At 41.2% G+C, this 22,099-nt stretch overlaps 2 protein-coding genes across 2 annotated transcripts; one reads left to right on the top strand and one right to left on the bottom strand.

The window, feature by feature from the left end:
• Nucleotides 1-210: 210 nt before the first annotated feature.
• On the top strand, nt 211-18,931 carry cpda (carboxypeptidase D, a). The gene is made up of 21 exons (XM_035154061.2): nt 211-1,019; nt 2,138-2,385; nt 7,168-7,310; nt 7,449-7,618; nt 8,145-8,557; nt 8,935-9,126; nt 9,591-9,758; nt 9,844-9,953; nt 10,167-10,269; nt 10,779-10,921; nt 11,107-11,276; nt 11,378-11,680; nt 11,806-12,001; nt 12,232-12,367; nt 12,512-12,658; nt 13,348-13,446; nt 13,536-13,600; nt 13,821-13,952; nt 14,168-14,353; nt 17,304-17,406; nt 18,152-18,931. The coding sequence occupies exons 1-21, from the start codon at nt 364-366 to the stop codon at nt 18,376-18,378; spliced, it is 4,110 nt and encodes a 1,369-aa protein (XP_035009952.1). The 5' UTR covers nt 211-363; the 3' UTR covers nt 18,379-18,931.
• On the bottom strand, nt 15,217-16,876 carry LOC118105976 (uncharacterized protein C22orf31-like). Its single transcript, XM_035154062.1, has 2 exons — nt 16,620-16,876; nt 15,217-16,482 (listed from the first exon to the last, which is right to left on the bottom strand). Exon 2 carries the CDS (start codon nt 16,471-16,473, stop codon nt 15,958-15,960), a length of 516 nt encoding a protein of 171 aa, XP_035009953.1. The 5' UTR covers nt 16,474-16,482; nt 16,620-16,876; the 3' UTR covers nt 15,217-15,957.
• Nucleotides 18,932-22,099: the final 3,168 nt, after the last annotated feature.

Genomic DNA, 22,099 nt, shown 5'->3' with positions numbered 1-22,099 from the left:
AAACTGGGGCACTATAGGGCCTCTGAGGATCTGGGTGTACTTTACAGTTGAACTACTTCAGTTACATTCGAGTGGAACCAGACACCTCTCAGATTGTTTTTATTGGGATACAAAAATAAACAGTAAATGGATTTTTTTTTTCAGGGGTGTTTCGGACTCTCGGCTCTAACTCCACCGCTCCACCTTAAACTTCGACGTCATCGCGTTAATCCCCGCCCGGGTGCGGTAGGCGGAAGTAGATGGAAACAAGGCAGAGGCCAGACGGACCGTCACAGCTGTTGAGAAACACTGAAAACACACCAGCCTGCGGGTTGTCCTCTGCTTCCACGGCCTGGATGGTGTAGGAGAAGAAGAAACGTCAACATGGCCGACACATGGAAGCGTCTCTCCACCGTGCTCCAACTACCAGCGTCACTTTCCGCCTGTCTCCTCGCTCTGCTCCTCGTCTGCCCCGGTGACGCCAGCCGACACCGGACACGACGCCTCAGCAGCCCCGCCGCCGAGGACCCGGTAGAAACTTACGACAGATACTACGATTACGCGAGTCTAACGGGACGTCTGCGGTCTTTAGCCCAGAAATACCCGCACATAGCCAACCTGTCGAGCGTGGGTCAGTCCGTGGAGGGCAGGCAGCTGTGGGTGATGCGCATCACCACGGAGCCCGACGCGGACTCGCCGGGGAAACCTAAATTTAAGTACGTGGGCAACATGCACGGAGACGAGACCGTGTCCCGGCAGGTGCTGGTCTACCTAGCGGAGCACCTGCTGCTTAAATACGGAGAGGAGCCGCGCATCACGGAGCTCGTAAACACAACGGATATTTACATCATGCCGAGTATGAACCCGGACGGCTTCGAGAAGTCCAAAGAGGGGGAATGCCTGGGAGAGAACGGCGGCAGGAGTAACGCCCAAAACATTGACCTGAACAGAAGCTTTCCTGACCAGTTCGCCGGGACCAGCGTCTCTCCAGAGGAAATACCCGAGGTCATGGCTGTGATCAGATGGATCCAGGAGAAAAAGTGAGTTTAGGCTCCTAAAGAGTTTCCCTCTGACACCTTTTGGTCGGTTCTAGTGGAGGATTTGAAGAATGACAAACTTGGTACAAACTTTTCTCTCAATGATCAGCTTATTTGTTTTTCATTCATACCTCCGCGGCAGCAGCAGGTGACTCAGTAATCTCAGGAACAATGACTGCTCTGTGACTGTGCTTCAACTGGAAGTAGAGATTAAACAACTAGTATGTATTAGGGCTGGAGGATATGGACACAAATTATATCAAGATTAAAATGTTCATATGAGTCCATATCGATAATGATGATGTATGTTTCAAGTTGTTGTTGTTTTAAGTTAAAAAAAATAAGCAAACCAACAAAAAAGCTAACCAACCAGCCGTCTAATCAACCAACACATGGTCAGGAGCGAAAACACAACTTCAGTAACTCCGTTCCCCCTCATTTCCTTCTTTATTAGCACCTCAGGGGGCAATAGTCTCTCCCCACTGAAATCCGCAATGCTGCCTCTCTGGACAGCCTCAAAAAACATCAACAACACCACCTGTTCACTAAGGCCTTTGTGCTCAGTTAACGCTTCATTATACTGGAACTCATACCAAAGTCAGCCATCCCGGGACACCATAATAGTATGATATGTAAAAAGACTAGACTTAAACCCTGCCATGTACACCACAATTAATTTAGATAAAGCAGGCCTGTTGGCTGCATGCTTTGCACAAAGCAGAATCCTCCTCTTAGAAACTTCAGACTACATTACAATGTTGATTTCTGTAATAGCCCGGAGCACATTTCTCTCATTTAAAGGGCAAAGTTTATTCCAGTACAATGCATCCCAACAGGTCAGCTGAGTTTCAGTCCTTGTTACATGTGAAAATTCAGCTAAATCAAATTTGAGAATTCACCAGTGAGAATTGGCCAAATCAACCAGGTGTCTCCCAAATTCTGTCATACCTAATTCCCTCTTGACAGCACATCTAATGTGGATGGAGGAACAATCACTGGGACGTTGTTTTTTTTTTTTTTATGAAAATACAGAAACATGAATATTGTTCTTCTTACACAGACTTGAAAATGTGTAAACTGGTCTTTTAAGACTAAGCTAAACCTGCAATTTGTTTCTGTAGATTTGTGCTGTCAGCGAACCTGCATGGTGGCACCGTGGTCGCCAGTTACCCTTTTGACGACTCAGCCGTCCATCAGCTACAGGGCCACTACAGCAGGTCAGACGAGGACAACCTGTTTCGCTACTTGGCTATGACGTATTCCCAGAACCACCCTGTGATGAAGACTGGTATGCCCAACTGTCCCGATGCCATGGAGGAAACTTTTAAAGATGGCATCACCAATGGGGCTCAGTGGTACGATGTACCTGGTAAGATGATGATCCATTGTTCATTGTTTTAATGCACATAGTTTAATGATAAAAAGAAAATAAATTATTGCGGTTGAATCGAGTGCAATCCTGTTGTTTGTCCAGGAACACTCTAATTAGTTTTATATGAGCAGCAGTCAAGTCAAACTCCTCTCACTCTAACTTGTGTTCTTTTTCTTCTCATCTTAAAGCCAAGAATTTGTCCTGAAAGTGTCTGCATCTTTTAAAGGTTTGGACAAGTTGTATGCACAGGCTACAGCTTGTTTGAGGAGGCTCAAGAACAGAATTATTAAAATATCCTTTACACATGCTGTAGCATAAAATTATCTTTTGTAGCCAGCGTTGGGTTTTCTTCCACCAAAAATCTGATTTCACATTTCTGGGCAGAGTCGTGCATTTACAGAAAACAACTTGAACAAGTTTGGTTACCAAATACGCTCTGAGGCAAAGTCTCATGTAGCTCTATTAAGACAAAGCAAAGTTCATGTGAGTACTGTTACACTTCATATAGCTGCATTCTATAACTTGTTTTAGACAAATTAAGACTTATTATACACATTGTAGAACTGATGCCACTTACTCATCTTAATTGTTAATGAACCCAGGATTATTTCAATGATTCAGTCTCAGGTTTTTCGTCAGTGAAGCTGAATAGTGTGGCTTGGTTCACCCAAACTGTTTTACTCACTGTGATTTTCTGCCAAAGCCTCTAATTATTGAGACTGTCAGAGCAGTAGACATGTTTACCATTGAACTTTGCACATGATGATGACAGCTTTCTCCGGGTCAATGGGCTTTTGGGTAAAATCTTCAGAGTCGTGTATATATATATATATATATATATATATGCCAAAATATATATGTATTGTCCATGATTTCTGTATCACTAGAGACATTTACTTAGTCACAAATATTCCGATATTAACCAAATAAGTCATAGTCTGAATAAGCCACTGCCATGTAAACAACATTTTCTGATGACTTCTGAGGTCATACTTCGAATCAGCAGTATTTGAAATAAGAAATGTGGAATACTCTGACCTTAGTCATATTATATAGACATGTATTCGTCTTAATTGCATTAACGCCCTATTGGATTTTTTACAACACTCTGCAACGTCATCATACGACAGTTGCCAACTGCTCGATGACACATGCCCTGGATTTGAGTGTCAGCAAGTTGTAGGACCTAATGTTGACATGAATCTTAATCAGACTGTGCTCTGTAATTTGTAAACATAATTATGAATGGAATATTGTATTAGTGACTCATGTTAACGTCATAGTTGACATAATCTCTTATTCCTAATTACTCGGGAGTCAGAACACTTCTGTCAATGTAAATGTAGTCGGTGTCTTTTAGCAGCTGAAGTAAATTCGTCTTGTGTTGTTTCCCTGACTTCTACACTTCATTCAGCTTCAGGAACAGGGTTTATTTGTATCCCTCAGGCAGAAACATGATCAGAATACTCTCTGATTCTGCATTGTTGGTTTGTCTGTGGGGCTGGTGATGTAATGTCTGCAGATTTAGGTTACTGTACTGCTTTTCCTGTTGAGTCGTGCTTTGTTGTGTACAGTTTCAGGTGACTGTAGTGCATACTCTAATCTCTGATTTCCCACAGATTAACATGCATTTACCTCCAGACAGACTAATTCGTTTCAAATTCCCATTCAAAACTTGATTGTCATATCAGGACAATGTTTACGTGAGCCCTGGTTTTGATGAGTGCACTGTAACTCTGACTTTGTGCTATAAAGTGCCAATATTATGACCATCTAGTCAACTGTGGGTAACCTACAGGCTGTTAGACCTCTTCTAATTCAACTTTCTGTTTACCTACATCAACACCCCCCAAAACGGACACTAAATTTCAGGATTCCTAAAAAACTAAAACTAGTTCCTGTTGCAGGTCACTTCAGATTTGATATTGTGTCATTACATGTCACACTGTGTGTTGACCACCTCGAGGAAATGGGGCAGTAAATCATTACCAAAACCCTGAACAAACTCGTCGATGACAGCAAGAGTTTGCTTTTACTTTTCTGTGTAAATCTTGGCTTTTACTAACTAGAGACAAAGTGAGTAGAGAACGGTTGTTACAGCTTGGAGATAACCTGTTTTCTTTTTATGGTTTGTGAGTCTTCATACAAAGTTCAGGCTGTTACAGGATCTAGTTATTAAAGCTCTCAGCAGCAGCAGCAGCAGCAGCAGCAGCAGGAAGATCCTTATCTCCTGATGAAGACAGACAAGAAGTGTAAATCAGTTGAATAGACAATGCTTGTATCTGTCTGACATGTCTCAGTGGATGAAATGTCAGTGCTAAAACTGGACTGGTGGCAGATGAAACGGTCAGGAGATAGTGTAACATAATGACCGGTCAGGGCAAAGAGCCAGGACCAGAAGTCAAGAACAGAAGGTTGTTTTGTGTGCTAGTCAGGGAGGGCTTTGAAATAATGATGCATCAAAACCTGTTAATCTTGACTCATAATCTGGTTTTGTGTACTTTTTTTTAACAATTCACAGTTGTGTCATTTGTTCATAGCTGTAGGCTTTGATTATTACTTCTGCCAACTAAGAAGGTTATGTTTTCATTTTGTTTGTTTGTCTGATAGTTAGCAGGGAACTTGGTGGAAGAAAGTGGTTTGGGTCAAGAAAGAACCTGTTAAACCTTGGTGAAGATCCAGATCAGGGTGCGGATCCAGGAATTTTTTTCACTTTCTTTACCATTGCGAGATAGGGTCTTTTTTGCTGATTTCTTCAAGAATAATGAATGGATCTTGATGGAAAAAAATCTGTCATGCTTAGGAGACTGATATTTATAATTGTGTGCATGTTTGAAGCAGATTAAAATCCACATGTAGTGAATTGAAATGTGGTTTCATGAGGGGACTGTTGGGCCTTGGCGGAGGTATGTGCTCTCTGAGTGCCCCTATAGTTCTGATATGGTATATGTGGAAATCTACACTTAACTGCCTTCAGATGTATGAATGATCGAGATCAAGACTTTTATTTGCTGTGATAATGTGAGTGTCCTGGAGGTGACTGAACTTGCTCAGATCTCATTCTCAAGCTGCCGACAGACATGCGATGTAGTACTTTCTCCATAGTTTTTCCTCCTGGATCCTCCTTTTAAACATTTGACAAAAAATAGGATGTAGTTTCTTGTTGCACAGCTCAGTGCCCTTCACAGAGAGTTAAGCTGCGAGCGCTGACTTTGGCTCTATTGTGTGCTCAGTGGTTTCCTGCAAATTTTAGGGTGTGTCAATGGATCTGGTACGTGGACAGGATATTTAAGGTTGGGGCCTTATTTGTCGAACTCTATCAACATGTACTTAAGAGATTTGCGTCAAAGACAAAGTGCTATTAGTGAATGGAGGAGAGGGCTTTGTTTTGTCATGTTATTGCTAATAGGTGTAGGATTTTCCACAGCTCAATGCCGTGCTAGTTGTATTTGGTCATCTTTAGCAGGTGATTCTTTTTAGACCCTGTTTGCTTATGTTTCCATAGCACCCTGTTGTGAAGGCTGCCACCACAGAGGGTAAATCCTCCAATAATTCATCCGACACGTCTGCATACCGGGGCTGTTGTCTCCTGGTCAACTGGTTGATTGATATTCTGTCGACCAACCAAATTTTCATTGGTCAGACAATGTTATGAATTTTACACAAAATTAGGAAAGTGCTACATCAGTAGCCTTTCAGGGTTGATCCATAAATGTTTGAGGCTGGAGGGACAGACTTCCTGTGAAAATCCAATGTTGAACTCGTCCAACCTAAAGAAGATTATTAGGTCTTACTCATTTAATCATACCGCATTTTGGAATTGGCCCCAAACTATAGTTAACACCACATCAAATAATTAATCTTGACTGCATTTTGCAGCAGATGACCCAAAAGTCCAGAGTAAACAACACAAGTCCCACAACCATCGTAGCATATCATCTAAAACAGTAGGGTAGAATAACCTGTCTGTGTTAGTATGCTCAATAAACTTGCTGCAGGCAGATACAGAATTGTTTTACTCCGTAATATCGGTATGAGCATCGGCGCCCAAAAATGCATATTGGTCAAACTCAAGTTACTAAATTATGGTAAAGTCTTGGGGCACTGGATATTACATGTCTTATTTTTTTCACATCTTAAATACATTTATATTAAACATAGGAAGAATAGGTGTATAGGCCAAAGAATGTGCTTTGTGGTGCTTCACAGATCACAAACCTTTGTATGCTAATAATTATTATTGCACTATAGTTCTGGTGTGGTGACGTCTTTCTCTTTGAGGCTGGTTATTTGTCAGTATTTGGTGAGTGAGCACGTTCTTATACATTGAGTGTTGCAAAGTGGCAAATAGTGGCTGGTTTATTGGGTTCCTGTGGCCACCCAGCAGGGAGTCATGGCAACCCTCCAGACAGGGAGCCTCTGGCTGCCAGCTGTCGCTCCAGAGGGACGGCCCGCTGAACAGCCTACCCTCCTGTGTTTCACTCTGTTTACTTTAGTGGAACGTTGGGTCAGCTGGTAAACTGCAGATGTCATGGCTTTTTGCCACCTTAAACACTATCTCTAAATTGAGGAATTAAAGAGACAAAGACAGAAACCGGCCTGACCTGCCACCACTGGGTGTAACATTATGGAAGCAGGGCAGGAGTCATGTTTCACATGTGTTGAACACATCAGTTAAATCCCTGTAGATTTAGACATATCTTTGTCTTTTATATCATATATAATTTAATGTGTTGAACCAACATGTTTGGTCTGTAATATTTCTGGCCTGTTACCTAGGAGGGATGCAGGACTACAACTACCTCCATGGAAACTGTCTGGAGATCACCATTGAGCTGAGCTGCTGCAAATATCCTCCTGCAACTGAGCTCCATAAGGAATGGGATCTGAATAGGGAATCCCTACTAGCCTACATGGAAAAGGTAGAGCCCTAAGTAAACTGTTTAGTACTGTTTTTTTGAAGGATAGTGCTACAATCAAACCCTGCATGATCCTTTTGTCATACAATTTTTCATGTTCAGCAAGATTTCCTTGGTATTCACAATGACACTGTCTTCCAGGTACATATAGGTGCTCGTGGATATGTGAAAGAAGCCGTCACTGGTGCTGCCCTCTCCAACGTCACCATTATGGTGTCAGGCATTCAGCACAATCTGACCACAGGAAACTACGGGGAGTACTATCGCCTCCTGCTCCCAGGAACGTACAACATAACTGCTCTAGCCCCAGGGTGAGAAATAACATTGAAGTTCAACTTGCATAGCTGCTTTTCAAAAACAGAATTCATGCATTGCAAAACAACACTAGCCTGGTTTCACATTTTATCACATTAGTGATGATAGTTATCAAGCAGTGCGTTCACTGCAGCTTGTTTCCTGTTCATTTTTGCCAGATCACAATGAGCAAAGCAAATTGTGTAACCGAGCTCTCTGTGACTATCTAACAATGAAGCTCAGTCTCAGACAGAAACGCATAATATACATTTCTTCCTCTTTAGCAGGAGAGTAAGTCTTTGTCATTGAGGTGAAGAGAACTATTTTTCACAGGTTCACTGGTGAAGAACTTCCTGGTAGAGAGCTTAACTTTTTTTTTTTTTAATGCAAACAGTACTGCTTTCAAACAATGTACTGAACTCCGCAGATCTTCCTAATTTTCTCCAGAGGAGGTCAAAGTCTCTATCTAATTGTGTTGCTTACTGGTGATTTTAAGGTGGACCTTATGTCCTCATGCATGTGTTTGTTTTTTTGTGTACACAGGTACACACCAATGACTGTCCACAGTGTCCAGGTCGTAGAGGACAAAGCCACAGAACTTAACTTTACCTTGGCACCTGTCGTCAGTGAGGCTGCAGGCAGCAGCACTGTGCCTACGTCCTCTGTCCCATCCAGCCGTGATCCAAACATCTCCACCACTACTACAGATGCTTCCAACTCCACTGTAGCTGTGTCTAGCGGAGACGGGAACAACCCTTCAATGCTTCCACCTGAAAATATACCCGTCCAGCCGCAGGAATTCCGTCACCACAACTATGCAGACATGGAGCTCTTCTTACGCAAGTACAGCAGCGAGTTCCCCTCTATCGTCCATCTTTACTCGATTGGCCGCTCTGTGGAAGACAGAGAGCTGTACGTGATGGTCATCTCCGACAACCCCACTGTTCACGAGCACGGTATGTGTTACACCCGGGCCACACAAGATATGTGAGCGGTGTGTGTGCTTTGCAAAATGTCTTAGGTTTCTTGTCGGCGCCCATGTTATCAGGTTAGAGCGGCCACACTGCCTGCGTGAAATGCACCTGAGCCACGCTGCTCTAGAGAGTCGGGGTCTCGACAATGTTCTTTGCGTGCGGTTCACAGCAAAATAGACCGTTAAAATTGTCTTTCACCACAGTTACAATGTCTACCTGTCGTATATGTAACACATGTAAATATTTGCACTACAATAGTGATAAGCTATTTTTGTTTACACACAATGAAGAAGTTCCTATTAATGTTGTGTGTTAGTATGGATTTTTATTTTGCTTCTCTTTCTTTGTCTCCATGCCAGGTGAGCCAGAATTTAAGTATGTGGCCAACATGCATGGTAATGAAGTGGTGGGCCGAGAATTGACGCTCAACCTCATTGAGTATCTGTGCCGTAACTATGGCACCGACCCGGAGGTCACTCGTTTGGTCAACAACACCCGCATTCACATCATGCCGTCTATGAACCCTGATGGGTATGAGGCGGCCAATGAAGGTAAGAGAAAAGGACACACAATAAGAAGTGTTCAATTAGGCAACAATAAAGTGATACTATCAGCCCAGTGTGAAATTAAGATATTTTACTGTACAAGTCAAGCAGTTGATAGATGGAGCAAAGGTATAACATTACAGGACTAATTACTTCAGTGTATGTTTGCAAAATGGCCGGACCACATTCACATACAGACTTGAGTGATCACAAAGAAATGGGTAGTATTTTCTTTGTTCATATGATGTTTAACATTTAAGAGACCATCACAATTATTCATGAATTTGTGTTGTGTCAGTGTATCATCACCATCAAGCATAAGTATAGGGAAGTTTCACAAAGTTGTTAGCTGCCTCTCAAACAAAGAAACAGGAAGTGCAGAGGCAGAGGTGGAAATGAAATCTTCAAGCAGGAAGAAGCTGTGGTTACAGATGCAGATAACTCTCTATTATTTCTTATTTTCCTCTCAGGTGATGTGAAGGGCTACAAAGGGCGCAACAACAGCAACAATGTTGACCTGAACCGCAACTTCCCCGATCAGTTCACGTCCGCCACAGGAACCAGACAGCCAGAGACTATAGCTGTGATGAACTGGCTGAAGAGCATCTCCTTTGTCCTGTCAGCCAACCTCCATGGAGGCACGGTGTTATTTTGGTCTTTTAGTGATTGTAGTCTTTCAGATGTTTTGTTTTTGTCATCTCATTTTTGTGTTGTGTAATTCAGGTTCCTTGGTGGTGAACTACCCCTATGATGATGACAAAGAAGGGTTAAGTCAGTACAGCCAGTCCCCTGATGACAAGGTCTTTCAGCTGGTGTCCAGAGCGTACTCACAGGTAACTGGACACTGCTGCTGTCAGATCAGTTTCATGCTGGAATAACGTCCGCTCATGGTTTCATGTTGTAGTTGAAAGCAAACTGTGGAGTTGAGTGCGCTAATAGAAGCCCTGTTTTTTTTTTTATGAAATGTGGGGACACACAATGTTTAAACACTTGACCAGAACAGGTCTCGTTGTTGAGTTCTCAATTGTGTGTTTTTGTGTGCACAGGAGAATCCTCTGATGCACAATGGACACCCTTGTGAGGAACTGTACCCTGATGAATATTTTGAGAACGGAATCACCAATGGTGCAAACTGGTACAATCTTCATGGTATGTCTTTATCTCTCATCCTTCTTTCTTACCGATCACATATTTCCCACAAGAGAAAATCAGCCTTTATATAATTTTTTTTTTTTTGTTCATTCACTGAAAACAAGTTTTACTTTCACCTGTTAATTGCCACTTTCAACCTGTCATAATGATATTTCAAATATCATTATGTGTTTATATATAAGTTTAGTCATTTGCTCTGTCTACAAATTGTGTTTTCAGTCCAGCTTGAGTACTTGTGGGCTCAAATTGGTACAGTTTTGCAGTTATGATGTGAACATTTTTATTAAATCTGGTACATCCTTGCAGTTAATTATTTCTGAAAACAACGCATGCATCAATTTCCACTGGGGCTGTCTTAATTTTTTTATTCAATTTTAAATTTAAAGACAAACACATGACATTGTAGATGCTATAATCAGATTCTAACAACGATCTTGCTACACACTGTGGCTTTACACGAATCCTTTACAACTTGAGATGGACTTAAATGGAACTTTTTTCCCCAGGTGGGATGCAGGACTGGAACTATTTAAACACCAACTGTTTTGAGGTGACCATTGAGTTGGGTTGTGTGAAGTACCCTTTGGCCAAGGAGCTGCCTAAATACTGGGAACAAAACCGAAGAGCCTTACTTCAGTTTATACACCAGGTAATATACATAAATCTCAAAACTGCCCCAAGCTTCCCTCTCACTTTAACTCAGTTTTGCATGTACTTATGTGGTTGTGTGTCTCTTTAGGTCCACACTGGAGTAAAGTGTGCAAAACTGCCCCAAGCTTCCCTCTCACTTTAACTCAGTTTTGCATGTACTTATGTGGTTGTGTGTCTCTTTAGGTCCACACTGGAGTAAAGGGCACAGTGTCTGACAGTAGGGATGGTACAGGAATACCCAATGCTACCATCACTGTGGCAGAGATAGACCATAACATCACCACGGCTCATACAGGAGACTACTGGAGACTTCTAGCCCCCAACACTTACTCAATCACAGCCGCTGCTCACGGGTAAGATTGGAATATCAGGAAGAAGAAGTAGTAACAAATTCATTAATGTCATGAACAAAAGATAAGATTTATTAACTTTAAATATCTTTCTCTGTGTCCAGGTACATACCTCTAAGAACCTACGCCACAGTCGCAAAGGATGGAGTGGAGGTGGTGGACTTCAGACTGACACGTTTGCACTCAGACTCTAACGGCCAGTCTCAAAACGGACCCCAACCCACACAGAACCCGTCTGAGAAGGCGTTGCAGAGCTTAATCAAAGATCTCTCTCTGGGCCAGGGTTTGGATCAGTTGGTCAAGAGCACAGCCACAGAGAGCATCTTCCGCTACCAACGTTATAAAGAATTGTCCGGGTCCATGAGGGGCCTCACACTCAACTTTCCAAAAATTACATCCTTACACAGGTATGCAGGCGCCTTCCCAACGCACATCATTTACCCTTGAGAGCACATTATTGTTTGTACCTCTGCTTTGTCTTGAACCAATCTTATGATACTGACCTATATCTTTGTTTCTTCTCTGTGTCTAGTTTGGGCCAAAGTGTAGAGTTTCGAACCATTTGGGCTCTGGAAATCTCCAACAAACCAGAGGAAGCTGAACCATCTGAGCCCAAGATTCGCTTTGTAGCAGGGATCCATGGCAATGCCCCTGTGGGCTCCGCGCTGCTGCTGGAGTTTGCTGCCTTCCTGTGTATCAACTATGGCAAGAACCCAGCCATCACTAAGGTGAGTCTCAGAGCCCCTCAGAAAGTGTTTGACATCTTGAACTGTTAAATTACACTGTATACGTATCAACTGTGTTTTAAGAAATGTCAATTGTTAATAGAAATGCATACGATTCTTTGTTCACACAAGCTTTTTTAATGCTGGTTTCAGTTTGGTCTATTAGCGTTAATTTTGTTTGAATAATGAAAAAAATACTCATCAAATGCTCCTTCTCCTTCTTCTTTCCCTAGTTGATCAACGAGACCCGGATCGTCATCGTGCCTTTGATCAACCCAGATGGACGAGAACAGTCTGTTGAGAAACAGTGCACCTCCACTCAGGGTTTGACCAATGCTCATGGAAAAGATCTGGACACAGATTTCTTTGGTTAGTTCTATTGATTTGTGTATTTGTGCAACAGAGAGACTGAGACTGAAGAAGAAGATGTCATTGTTTGTACGTGCATTTGCCATGGAAAGCAAAACCTGCTCTAACAGCTGTTTCCTGTCCACCGTGTCTTTTCTCTATAAGGCAATGCATCACAGCGTGTGGTGGAGGCTCAGCCAGAGACCAGAGCGATGATGGACTTGATTCTAGAAAGGACTTACACACTCTCTGTAGCTCTCGATGGAGGCGCCCTTGTTGCTACCTACCCTTATGACAAACCCGTCCAGTCTGGTATGCTATGCAGATAACTGCTTCTTACTGCTGCTTCTTTTTCAGAGTTTGTAAATAATCTGTCTTGTTATAATGGCAGTGGCAAAGGACGGTGAGTCCCAAACAAATAATTTTGATCATTTGTGGCCAGATTGCTTTAATATTTAGTATGTCTATACACCATCCAGTGTATTTCTATGACATTTACTGAAAACTATTATGCTCTCAAAAAGATGAAACCCTCTCAAATTGGGCACTCCATGAATCTTCTTAGTGCTAGAATAGCAACTATACTCACAGCATGCATATTTTATCTAGAACCTGCTATGTTGTGCTTCCAAAACGATAAGCCCCAAGTCATCCTGATTTGAAGGACACAAATCTAGCGCCACCCTCAGGACAAATATTGTATATTTTGCACTTTTATTTATAAGGCTCCCTTCACTTTTGTTGTGTCCAACACTACACACATCTAGATGGCGCTAGTGGGGCTTTAGACTTTGTTTTGATTATATTACATAAAATGTTGAGAAATCCATCTACAGCACTAATTTACTTATCCTCGCAGACTTGACAGGCTTTTCATTTTCATAACTCGCAGAGTAGGACAAACAATTTTCACTCTGAAATAGATTAGTGTGAAATATAATTTTTTTAACTAGACACATTTTTTGTATGCTTTCATTTAATTAACTTTTAAATCTTTCCAGTTGAAAACGAGGGCACATTGAAGTACTTGGCAAATGTTTATGCCAACAACCATCCCAAGATGCACCTCGGAGACACCGGATGTTCAAATAATGGGCAGAGTATGTACTTCAGACACGATAAAAAAAGATATTGTCATTTTAGTCACTAATTGGACAATGGTGGCTAATGGAACTTTCCTGTCACGCAGTGGGCAACATCCCCAACGGAGTCATGAGGGCAGCAGAGAGACAAAGTCACATGGGGAGCATGAAGGTGAGTCAGAGTTGTTCCTGTGTTCACTACACAGTATGTGGGTTTTATCAAGATATAATCTGAAATGAAAAAGCACAGTATGTTTTTCAGTGCAGTTGACCAGTGTTGAGATCAGTTTAGAGAGGTCTGTCAGATTAAATGAGAAGTAAAACAGAGTCAGAAGCAGGCCTCTGCTCCAGCACTGTCTCATGTGTCATCTTGTGTCTATGTGTCCTCTCAGGATTTCAGTATGGACTTTGGCCACTGTCCAGAAATCACAGTGTATACTGGCTGCTGTTTGTTCCCTCCTGTTGAGCAGCTGGCCACACTTTGGGCCGAGAACAAGAAGGCTCTCCTCAGCATGTTGGTGGAGGTATGAAGCAAGTTTTCAGCACCCCAAGAATTTTTTTTAATGGATCTCTGTGACATTGATGAAGTTTTTTAGATGTGGAAACATGAAATTAGTTAGTGCTCATTTTAAGACATAATTATTATTTACCTGACCTCACATCAAGTATATAAGCTTTTTGATGACCTGTTTAGTGATCAACTGCTTTGTAATTTTCCCTCCATTTCTACCTCCTCCAGGTCCATAAAGGTGTGCGTGGAGTGGTGAGGGACAAGAGCGGGAAGCCCATTGTTGGTGCAATCATTGTGCTGAACGGAGGTGTAAGAGTGTTTACTACAGAGGGTGGCTACTTCCACGCGCTGCTGGCTCCTGGCAACCACAACATTGAAGCTGTTGCCGATGGCTACCAACAACAACGTCAAGAGGTACACAGTTAGACACAAGTCATGCAGTATGTGGGCCAGGAATGTTATATTCCTCAGGAAGATGGCCATGATGGGATAAAACACGTGTCTTCTATTTTTAATCATATATATATATCAAACATGTTATATATTTTACGATTTGATATTTGCGATATCTGGGAGGCTCTGATTCAGTCGTAGACATTAAAATTATGTCTTTGAACCCGACACGTTATTTGGGCAGATAATCTGTTCGGATCAGCCTCAAATCGGCAACACCCCGGCCATCTTGATATACAATATGTCTACTCAGATACTCGACCATTACTGACAATAATTCATCAATTCGTTTACCTTCCATTATGCTACAAACTGTTTCTTCAAATCAATGCTGTAAATACTCATACTTTATCCGATGTTTTCCATTAAACGTGGCATCTATTGCACTTCTGTACGTCCTGGGAGAGGGATCCCTCACATGTGGCTCTCTGAGGTTTCTACGTTCTTTTTCCCCTGTTAATAGTTTTTTTTTTGTATTTTTCCTTAATTTTGTTGAGGGTTTAGGGCAGGGCATGTCAAACCTTGTTAAAGCCCTATGAGACAAATTGGGATTTGTGAATATGGGCTATACAAATATAATTTGATTGATCTTCAGGAGGACTAAAGCAGACCCAAAATCGGGCTGATAGTCCTCTAGTGTGCAGCAGGCATTCATTTTTACACTTATTTAAGTAGACATGAAATCGTGTGTGGAGATAAAATCCATTTCCCTTTTGAAACATGCATATTCATTGTCATAGTTGTAAGGCATCACTGTAATGAAAAACATTAGAAAACCCCCGGAAAACATAAGATATGTCTCATGGTGCAACCTGATGCAATTGTTAGAGAGGCAGTGTTTTAATTATTTACAATCTATGAGCCAAGTGTAAACAAAGGTTTCCACCAACTACACAATGGAAACACAAGCCTGGAACCTGTAGCTCATTCATTAACAGGTTTAACAAAACAAAGTAAAATAACACTAAACAACAGTAACTGTTTCCTGATGATTTGTTTACATCAGATATGTTTCAATAACACAAATAAATTCAGTTTTGTATTTGTGCCTCAGATATACACATGCCCCCACATGCTCAAGAACATCAACTGGTTTATTTAACTAGATACATTATGCTATGAATTAGTCTGACTATGATTGACAGATTTTTGTGACAATAGCTGATGGGAAGTATAGGAAACGGCTCTGCCCATTATGTAACAACATGAACTTTGAACACTGCCATGTCAGCTGTTGATGCTTGCAAACAAGGAATTTGTCGGATTGAGCTCAGTCGACTCAACAGATGTAAACCCAATTTAGCAGTCCAGCATTCACAGATTTTGATTTCAGAGGTTTAGCATAATTTGACTGTGTTGAACAGTTCGTAAGAAAAAACTTAACTTTCAGAACTTTTTCTTTAACATAATTGTTAAAAAAAACATTTGAAATGTGAATCTGTCTACCACATTACATTACAAGTGAAACAAAAAAGGACAATTAACAAAACAAAGTACCAAGAGACTCGAAAGAAAACTAGCCTCTGTCATAGAAAGTCTGTGGAAGAATATTACTCTTTTACTCCTTAACTGTCAATGTCTATGAAAGGTGTAGGACGGAGCACACAAAACCTCTCCATCACCTCCACCCTTTCATTTGGCTGTTCTGATATCTGAAGCGTCGGGTAGGCCAGCTCCTTGAACAGCTGCTCCTTAATATTACGCCCCAGTTCCAGACTGTAGGCTGAGAGCTTCCCGCAGGGTCTGAAGAGAAGGGGATCCACCACTGAGTGATATGTCTGCTGGTACTCCGGTACCGTGAAGCCGTGGATCATCGCAGAGCCCGGCAGAGTGGATGAAACACTTGTAGGGGGCCTCTCTTCAGGGGAGAGGGCTCCTTCATCAGGGGGCAGTTTGAGATCTGGAATAACAGCAGCGTTCCTTATATACCTGTCGTCCAGGGGTTTCTGAGGCTGCGTTTCACTCTGCTCATGCACAAAGTCCAGATCATGACTTGGCGCCAACACAGATGTCCTCTCCTTAATAGCATCCCCATATTTCTTAGGACATCGAATACTTCGTCTTAGGCCATAAGGACGCATCTCACACCTCTGCAAATTAAAGGCATATTAGTCTTAGTGGATGCTTCTGGTTCTTTTGTGACTCTTTCGTGGCAAAAAAACACAACCAACAAACCATTCGAATAATGAAAAAAGTGAAAGGAATGAGGATCTGAAGGTGCACTTACTCTTTGGGTGTGTGTTCAGATCACATTACTGAATCAGGTCTGAAACCACATGGTTGGAAATCCTTCTCTCCTGAGTTTAGTGTTTACTTTCCCCATATTTTAAACTGCATTTAAATAATTATTCTTGTAAATTACTTCCAATTTTTTATGAGCCAGTGTTTAAATCCTATTTTCCTCATACAAGACAACCTGCACTAGATGATACTAAGCAGACTCACCTGCAGACGAGACGTGTTAATGAAGTCATTAACAGCCTCACTTCAGTGTGGAGCTTCAGCACAGAGTTGAGTGCATTTCACCTTCATTTGAAGAAACAGCCTGGATGCAGGAGAACATGTGGTAGAGCCTGATATTTTCTTTTAGTTGTTGCAAAGTTAGTAAGAAGGTTAAAATAAGTGGAAATACCAATCAAACAAAGAAAAACTCATCTTGATGTTTTGAATTTCCAATGCTTCTAAAGTACTTTTCAAGTCAAATATTTGTTCAACCACAATTCTTTAGATAAATTGGTTTTATCTTGAAGGCAACACTTTGCAGTTTATGTTCAAAAGCTACCACACCTCAAATAAGAGCAGAAAAATGTTTGGAGTTAGTAGTGTTTTACTATAATCATCATCCCAGCGTTGGTGAACCATGTGTCAGGAAGGCTCAGAGGATTACTGAAGTGTTTACTCTGTGTTCCAGGTGGTGGTATCGTCCTATGAAGCTGCTAGCTCCATCATCATTGAGTTTGACATGGACAACAGTATCTTTGGGCTGCCCAGAGAGTTTGTGGTGGCCAGTGCAGGTAAGCATCGGAGTGTAGACTCATCGGCACCTGAAGGGCCAGGCCCGGTTCAGATACAAATATTGAAGTGAAATTTGGGTGTGGATTGCTCTCAATGGTTTTTCTGATTTATTTATTGAAATTTATTTTAAACCCTGCACATAACAATAACCATGTGTTGCAGGGACAGGGTAACACAAGCTAAGGGCAGCTTGGATTAACTGCATCAGTCTTAAAACAGAATGCATGTCTCAAGGGCTGGGACAGAAAAATGTGGCACGAACAGCACTGAAGTACCTGTCAGTACCATGCTTTGTAGCTCTTGCTTGTGAGGAGTCCATGAATTAAACAGTTCTCTGTTTCTGACTCCATCTAGTAAATTAGTGCTGTGATCTTGAACACAGATGATAGGTACTGAATAACTGTCTCCTCTTTCTGAAATACTAATTATACTTTCAGTGTGTGTGACTGTGAGCATTCTTATGGAATCTGTCATTGACTCTTGTTTAGTGTCATATCATCTAAAAACTAAATGTAATGCTGTTCATTAAATGATTTACTATTTAAAATTCACTGTGTGTGTGTGTGTGTGTGTGGGTGTGGACATTACATTACATTTAGCTGATGCTTTTATCTAAAGCAACTTACAATAAGTGCATTCAACCATGAGGGTACAAACCCAGAACAGCAAGAATCAATTAAGTACAATTTGCTTCAAAAAAGCCAAACTACAAAGTGCTACATGTATTTTTCTCCCTCTGTGCAGCGGCCTCCATGACAGCACTGGTGGTGACGGCGTGCATTATCTGGTGTGTGTGTGCGGCCAAGTCTAACCGTCAGAAGGACGGCTTCCATCGTTTGCGACAGCACAGAGACGACTACGACGACGAGATCCGGCTCACGTCCATGGGCTCCAAGAAGTCCCTGCTCGCCAACGAGTTTCAGGACGAGAGCGAAAGTGACGAGGAGACGCTGTACGCCAACAAAATCTGAGAACAATGGCGCCAGTTTTTGCTGTTGGCTCAGCATTCTTTTTTATTTTGATCTCCCTCCTGGAAATTGAACTTGTCCAACAAGGAATAGGTTGACTTTGGGCACCATCCCAGTCCATCTTTATGACTTGAGATATGAGTGATAAAGACACTTTTCTTCTGTTATACCAACAAGCTCTGCGCACTAGCTTCTGGTCACACAGTTATCAGTGCAACCAAATTAATAGTTAACAGAACATCATGCTGATGTCTGGAGTGAAGGGCTTGCTTTTTTGTGATGTATCTCTGTTTGACTGGGTCAACAAGAGGACAGAGAGAAGGTGTTAAAGAGGAGCGAAGGAAAAGGTTTGTTCCACTGTGGCTCTCATCCGTCCTTTGGTTTTTGAGTCCCGCAGCTTTTTTATTTAATTTGTTTTCCGAGCCATTCAAGAGTGCTCTTGAAGATCGCTACGTGTCCCACCCGGCTGAGGAGTCAAGCCGCAAAGTCCAAATTAAACTTTTTTTCTTGTTTAGTGGATGTGTAAATGAACTCTGAATAAAAGTACTTAATCTCACACGATTTCCTCACTGATATGTCATCACTACGCTTTTCTTTCACTATGACTTTTGAGCTAGGAAGTTTGCTTATTTTAGATGGTGTTGAAAGGTTGAAGTGTCCAAGCCTTTTGGGAGACTGAATCCAATACTGTGCCTTGGCTTCTGTAATGTTTACAGTCCAGTCTGGCTGCAGTATTTAATAGAAAGTAGTGAATAGATGACTCTCAGTCCATCCTATAATCAGGCGGTAGGAGAAGAGACATGATGATTAAAAGTCTAATTTTGCACTGTTTCTGCACAGATGACTCTTGGCAGCTTGACCTGGTATCGGTAGTCTTTATACTTTATTTTCCAGTGAGTCAAAGTTGTGGGCAAGACCCTAATGCAAACTTCAGGGAGAATCTGTTACCATCCTCCTTGACAGGAACCATCCTCAGTTTGTGTAGGAACCCCTTTGTGACGGAGGCCATCTTGCACTAATTTGAACGTGAGTATTGTCCCATATCATTGGCCATGAAAAAAAAACAAGTAATTTAGAAAAGAATGTATTTTTTATTTTTTATTTTTTATTTAACAGGTTTGTTGAAGGATAATCACAAACTGTCTGTGCAAAATTACAGTTCGACACATGTCACATCGAGTCTGTACCCTGTTTTGAGCCAGGAATGCACATTTTTATCACGTCTATAAATTACATACAAATTATAAATCAAAATCCATTTATCTAAGATGTGATTTGAATATCTGAAAAAGCTTTCTACATTTAAGTTCTAATATCCACTGTTGGAGATAGTCATAGTTCTTCAGACAGTTGTCAATTGCCTTCATGAATTTTAAAGAACAGCGTTGTCTGGTAGGAAATAATGCAGTAATTTGCCATGTCTCATGATAAAGAAGCTTATTTGACTTCAAAATCTGAGCAGGGTGTATGGACAAATTCAGCGAAACAGGTTTATGTGCAAACATGCAAACTGGAGGGTTATTAGAATGGGGAGATGTCTGTTGTTAATCCTGTGCTCAGATATCTGTTCTATCATAGAATTTCACCATGCAAGTCAAGGGAAGAACCAAAAACCAGAAGAAACTGGTTTTCCTCATTAGAAATCCATGTACAACTTGTCCTGGTGTCTGTCCTCTAACACAGTACTTTCAACAAATACACAAGACTTTGCCATGATTTCCAGTTACTTTTAACGAATGCATCTCTCAGTATATTGAAGCCTGGTGTCTTTGTAGAAAGACTATTTTGTGCATTCTTTTTTTTCCCTACTCCATGTCTGTGAATGCCTGCTTATGAATTTTGAATGTTTAGCGTGCGTTAGGGTCATGCAGGGTTGGTGTGAGGATTTTTATATAAACTGGAATCAACTGTAAATTTTGTTTGGCAATTATGAGTGATGGGGAATAAAAGTGCAATTCATTTAACCATGAATCTACACGCAACAAAACATCTGATAAAGTACCTCTGTGTGATCGTGACCTGCTAACATGCACAAAGATTCATCTACACAATGAAATAAAACCTTTCACTATGCATCTGTTGTATTTGTGTTGCTTCATATTGTGCTGCTGCCATTTGTTTTTTTTACTTCTTGAAACAAATTGTCCAGCAGAACAGAATTCAGTTGTGATGATTAAGAGTTCAATTCCTGTTAAATACTTTACTGTTAACTTTTAAAGGATAATCTTGATTAGCAGGAGAAAAATGTGCCTTTTACCCTTTTTTTTGTCTCTCCTGAAGAGGCTTTCAGAACCTTCAGGCCTTGGACCGTCAGGGCGACTAACCGTTTCACAGCCGAGGGATCATTAATGAAAGTTCAGACGCAACACTCTTGTAGTCCAGTAAATATGTTGAAGAGACCTTACTTTGTACCAATAGGTTTGTTTCCACAGTGAAAAGTTCTATCTGCGTAATACTTTCTAAATGATTGCATGTGTTGCTAATGTGTGTGAAGACAGAGAGGCTGGCAGATGTTGAGATAAGCAGTTTGTGCTTTTCATGTGATGATCAAATGTTTTATTCTTGAGGTGATACAGCATATTTTGAAGTGTCCACATCACTAGAAGGTGTTATCTGTCCAACGACTCCAGTTTTTACTCTAAGAATCTTGTTCATGCATTGTTTATTGAACTCAAATGAAACTTTTTGCATATCAAGTTTTTTTACTTTGCATGTACATGCGTGACTAAAAGCAGCATGAAAAGGGTTCTGTCACAAGATTGAAAAGTGCCTTTAATGTACACTCACCAACGTTCAAGCCAAATCAGAAGAAAAAGGATCTCAATACCTAGTATAAGTGCTGCAAGGCTTTTGCAGGATACATGTATAAACAAAAAATACAAAAGAACCTTTTACTGATCATTGCAAAGGTTTGTTGGCCCCAAAATGGTCCATAGGTGGCACTGTTTATACTATGCAGGGCAGAACTCTTCCCTTTTGACTTTTTTCCAACAGTCAACAACCAGAGAGATTTTCAATAAAGTGCAATGATTATCCAGTTTTACTGATAGAAACAGAGCATTGCACTTTGCTGTGTGAGTTTATACAGTGGTGCAAAGACTAATGTAATCATAAACACTACATGTGGATTAATTTGAGAAAGAAGCTCAATAGCACAACCAACAGTCATAAAAGGTGAACAGGAAAAGTCTGGATGCAACGTGTGGAATCTGGTCTCTTTTGAGTCAAACTGTTTCATTATGACATATTTTATTGAGAGTGTCATGACTGATCCTGTATCCTCAGCTATGGTAATGCTAATGTTGGCCAGAATCAATTACTCAGTAACAATAGTGACATAACTTAAGCCTTCTCATAAATGTTAAATTTGCTCCTTCATTCACAGCACCACTTCCATCAGGCTATTGTTTTTGGGCCTTGTGGTAACAGAACAAGGAAATCATTTATACTGTCAGTTATCACTCTGAGAGGCAGGTTAACACACTTTCCTGCCAAAGTGAGTCTCCTGCACTCACAGCAGAACTAACGTTTAGGCTGCAAAGCACAAACTACATGTATTTTGTTTCTCGCATTGAATCTTTGCACTAGTGCAATTTATAATTACTACAGGATAATACTGTGTAGTGTTGTGTCTACTGTGTACTGATTATACCTCAACTGTCTAATTATTGTGTCTCTTTTACTGTTCTTTCCCTCTTTATGTGTCTTTCACTGTGCACATGCC

The sequence above is a fragment of the Hippoglossus stenolepis genome, chromosome 4 (genome assembly GCF_022539355.2).
Source record: "Hippoglossus stenolepis isolate QCI-W04-F060 chromosome 4, HSTE1.2, whole genome shotgun sequence".
Taxonomy (NCBI): domain Eukaryota; kingdom Metazoa; phylum Chordata; class Actinopteri; order Pleuronectiformes; family Pleuronectidae; genus Hippoglossus; species Hippoglossus stenolepis.
This window is presented reverse-complemented; position numbering and strand designations above follow the sequence as displayed.

What these genes read in the sequence shown, in the direction of transcription:
- LOC118105976 (XM_035154062.1), bottom strand. Translation starts at nt 16,473, where the DNA reads ATGCGTCCTTATGGCCTAAGACGAAGTATTCGATGTCCTAAGAAATAT.
- cpda (XM_035154061.2), top strand. Translation starts at nt 364, where the DNA reads ATGGCCGACACATGGAAGCGTCTCTCCACCGTGCTCCAACTACCAGCG. An exon ending in TCAGTGGTACGATGTACCTG is followed by an intron (nt 2,386 to 7,167) that starts GTAAGATGATGA and finishes CCTGTTACCTAG; the next exon opens with GAGGGATGCAGGACTACAAC. An exon ending in TACTTCAGTTTATACACCAG is followed by an intron (nt 10,922 to 11,106) that starts GTAATATACATA and finishes GTGTCTCTTTAG; the next exon opens with GTCCACACTGGAGTAAAGGG.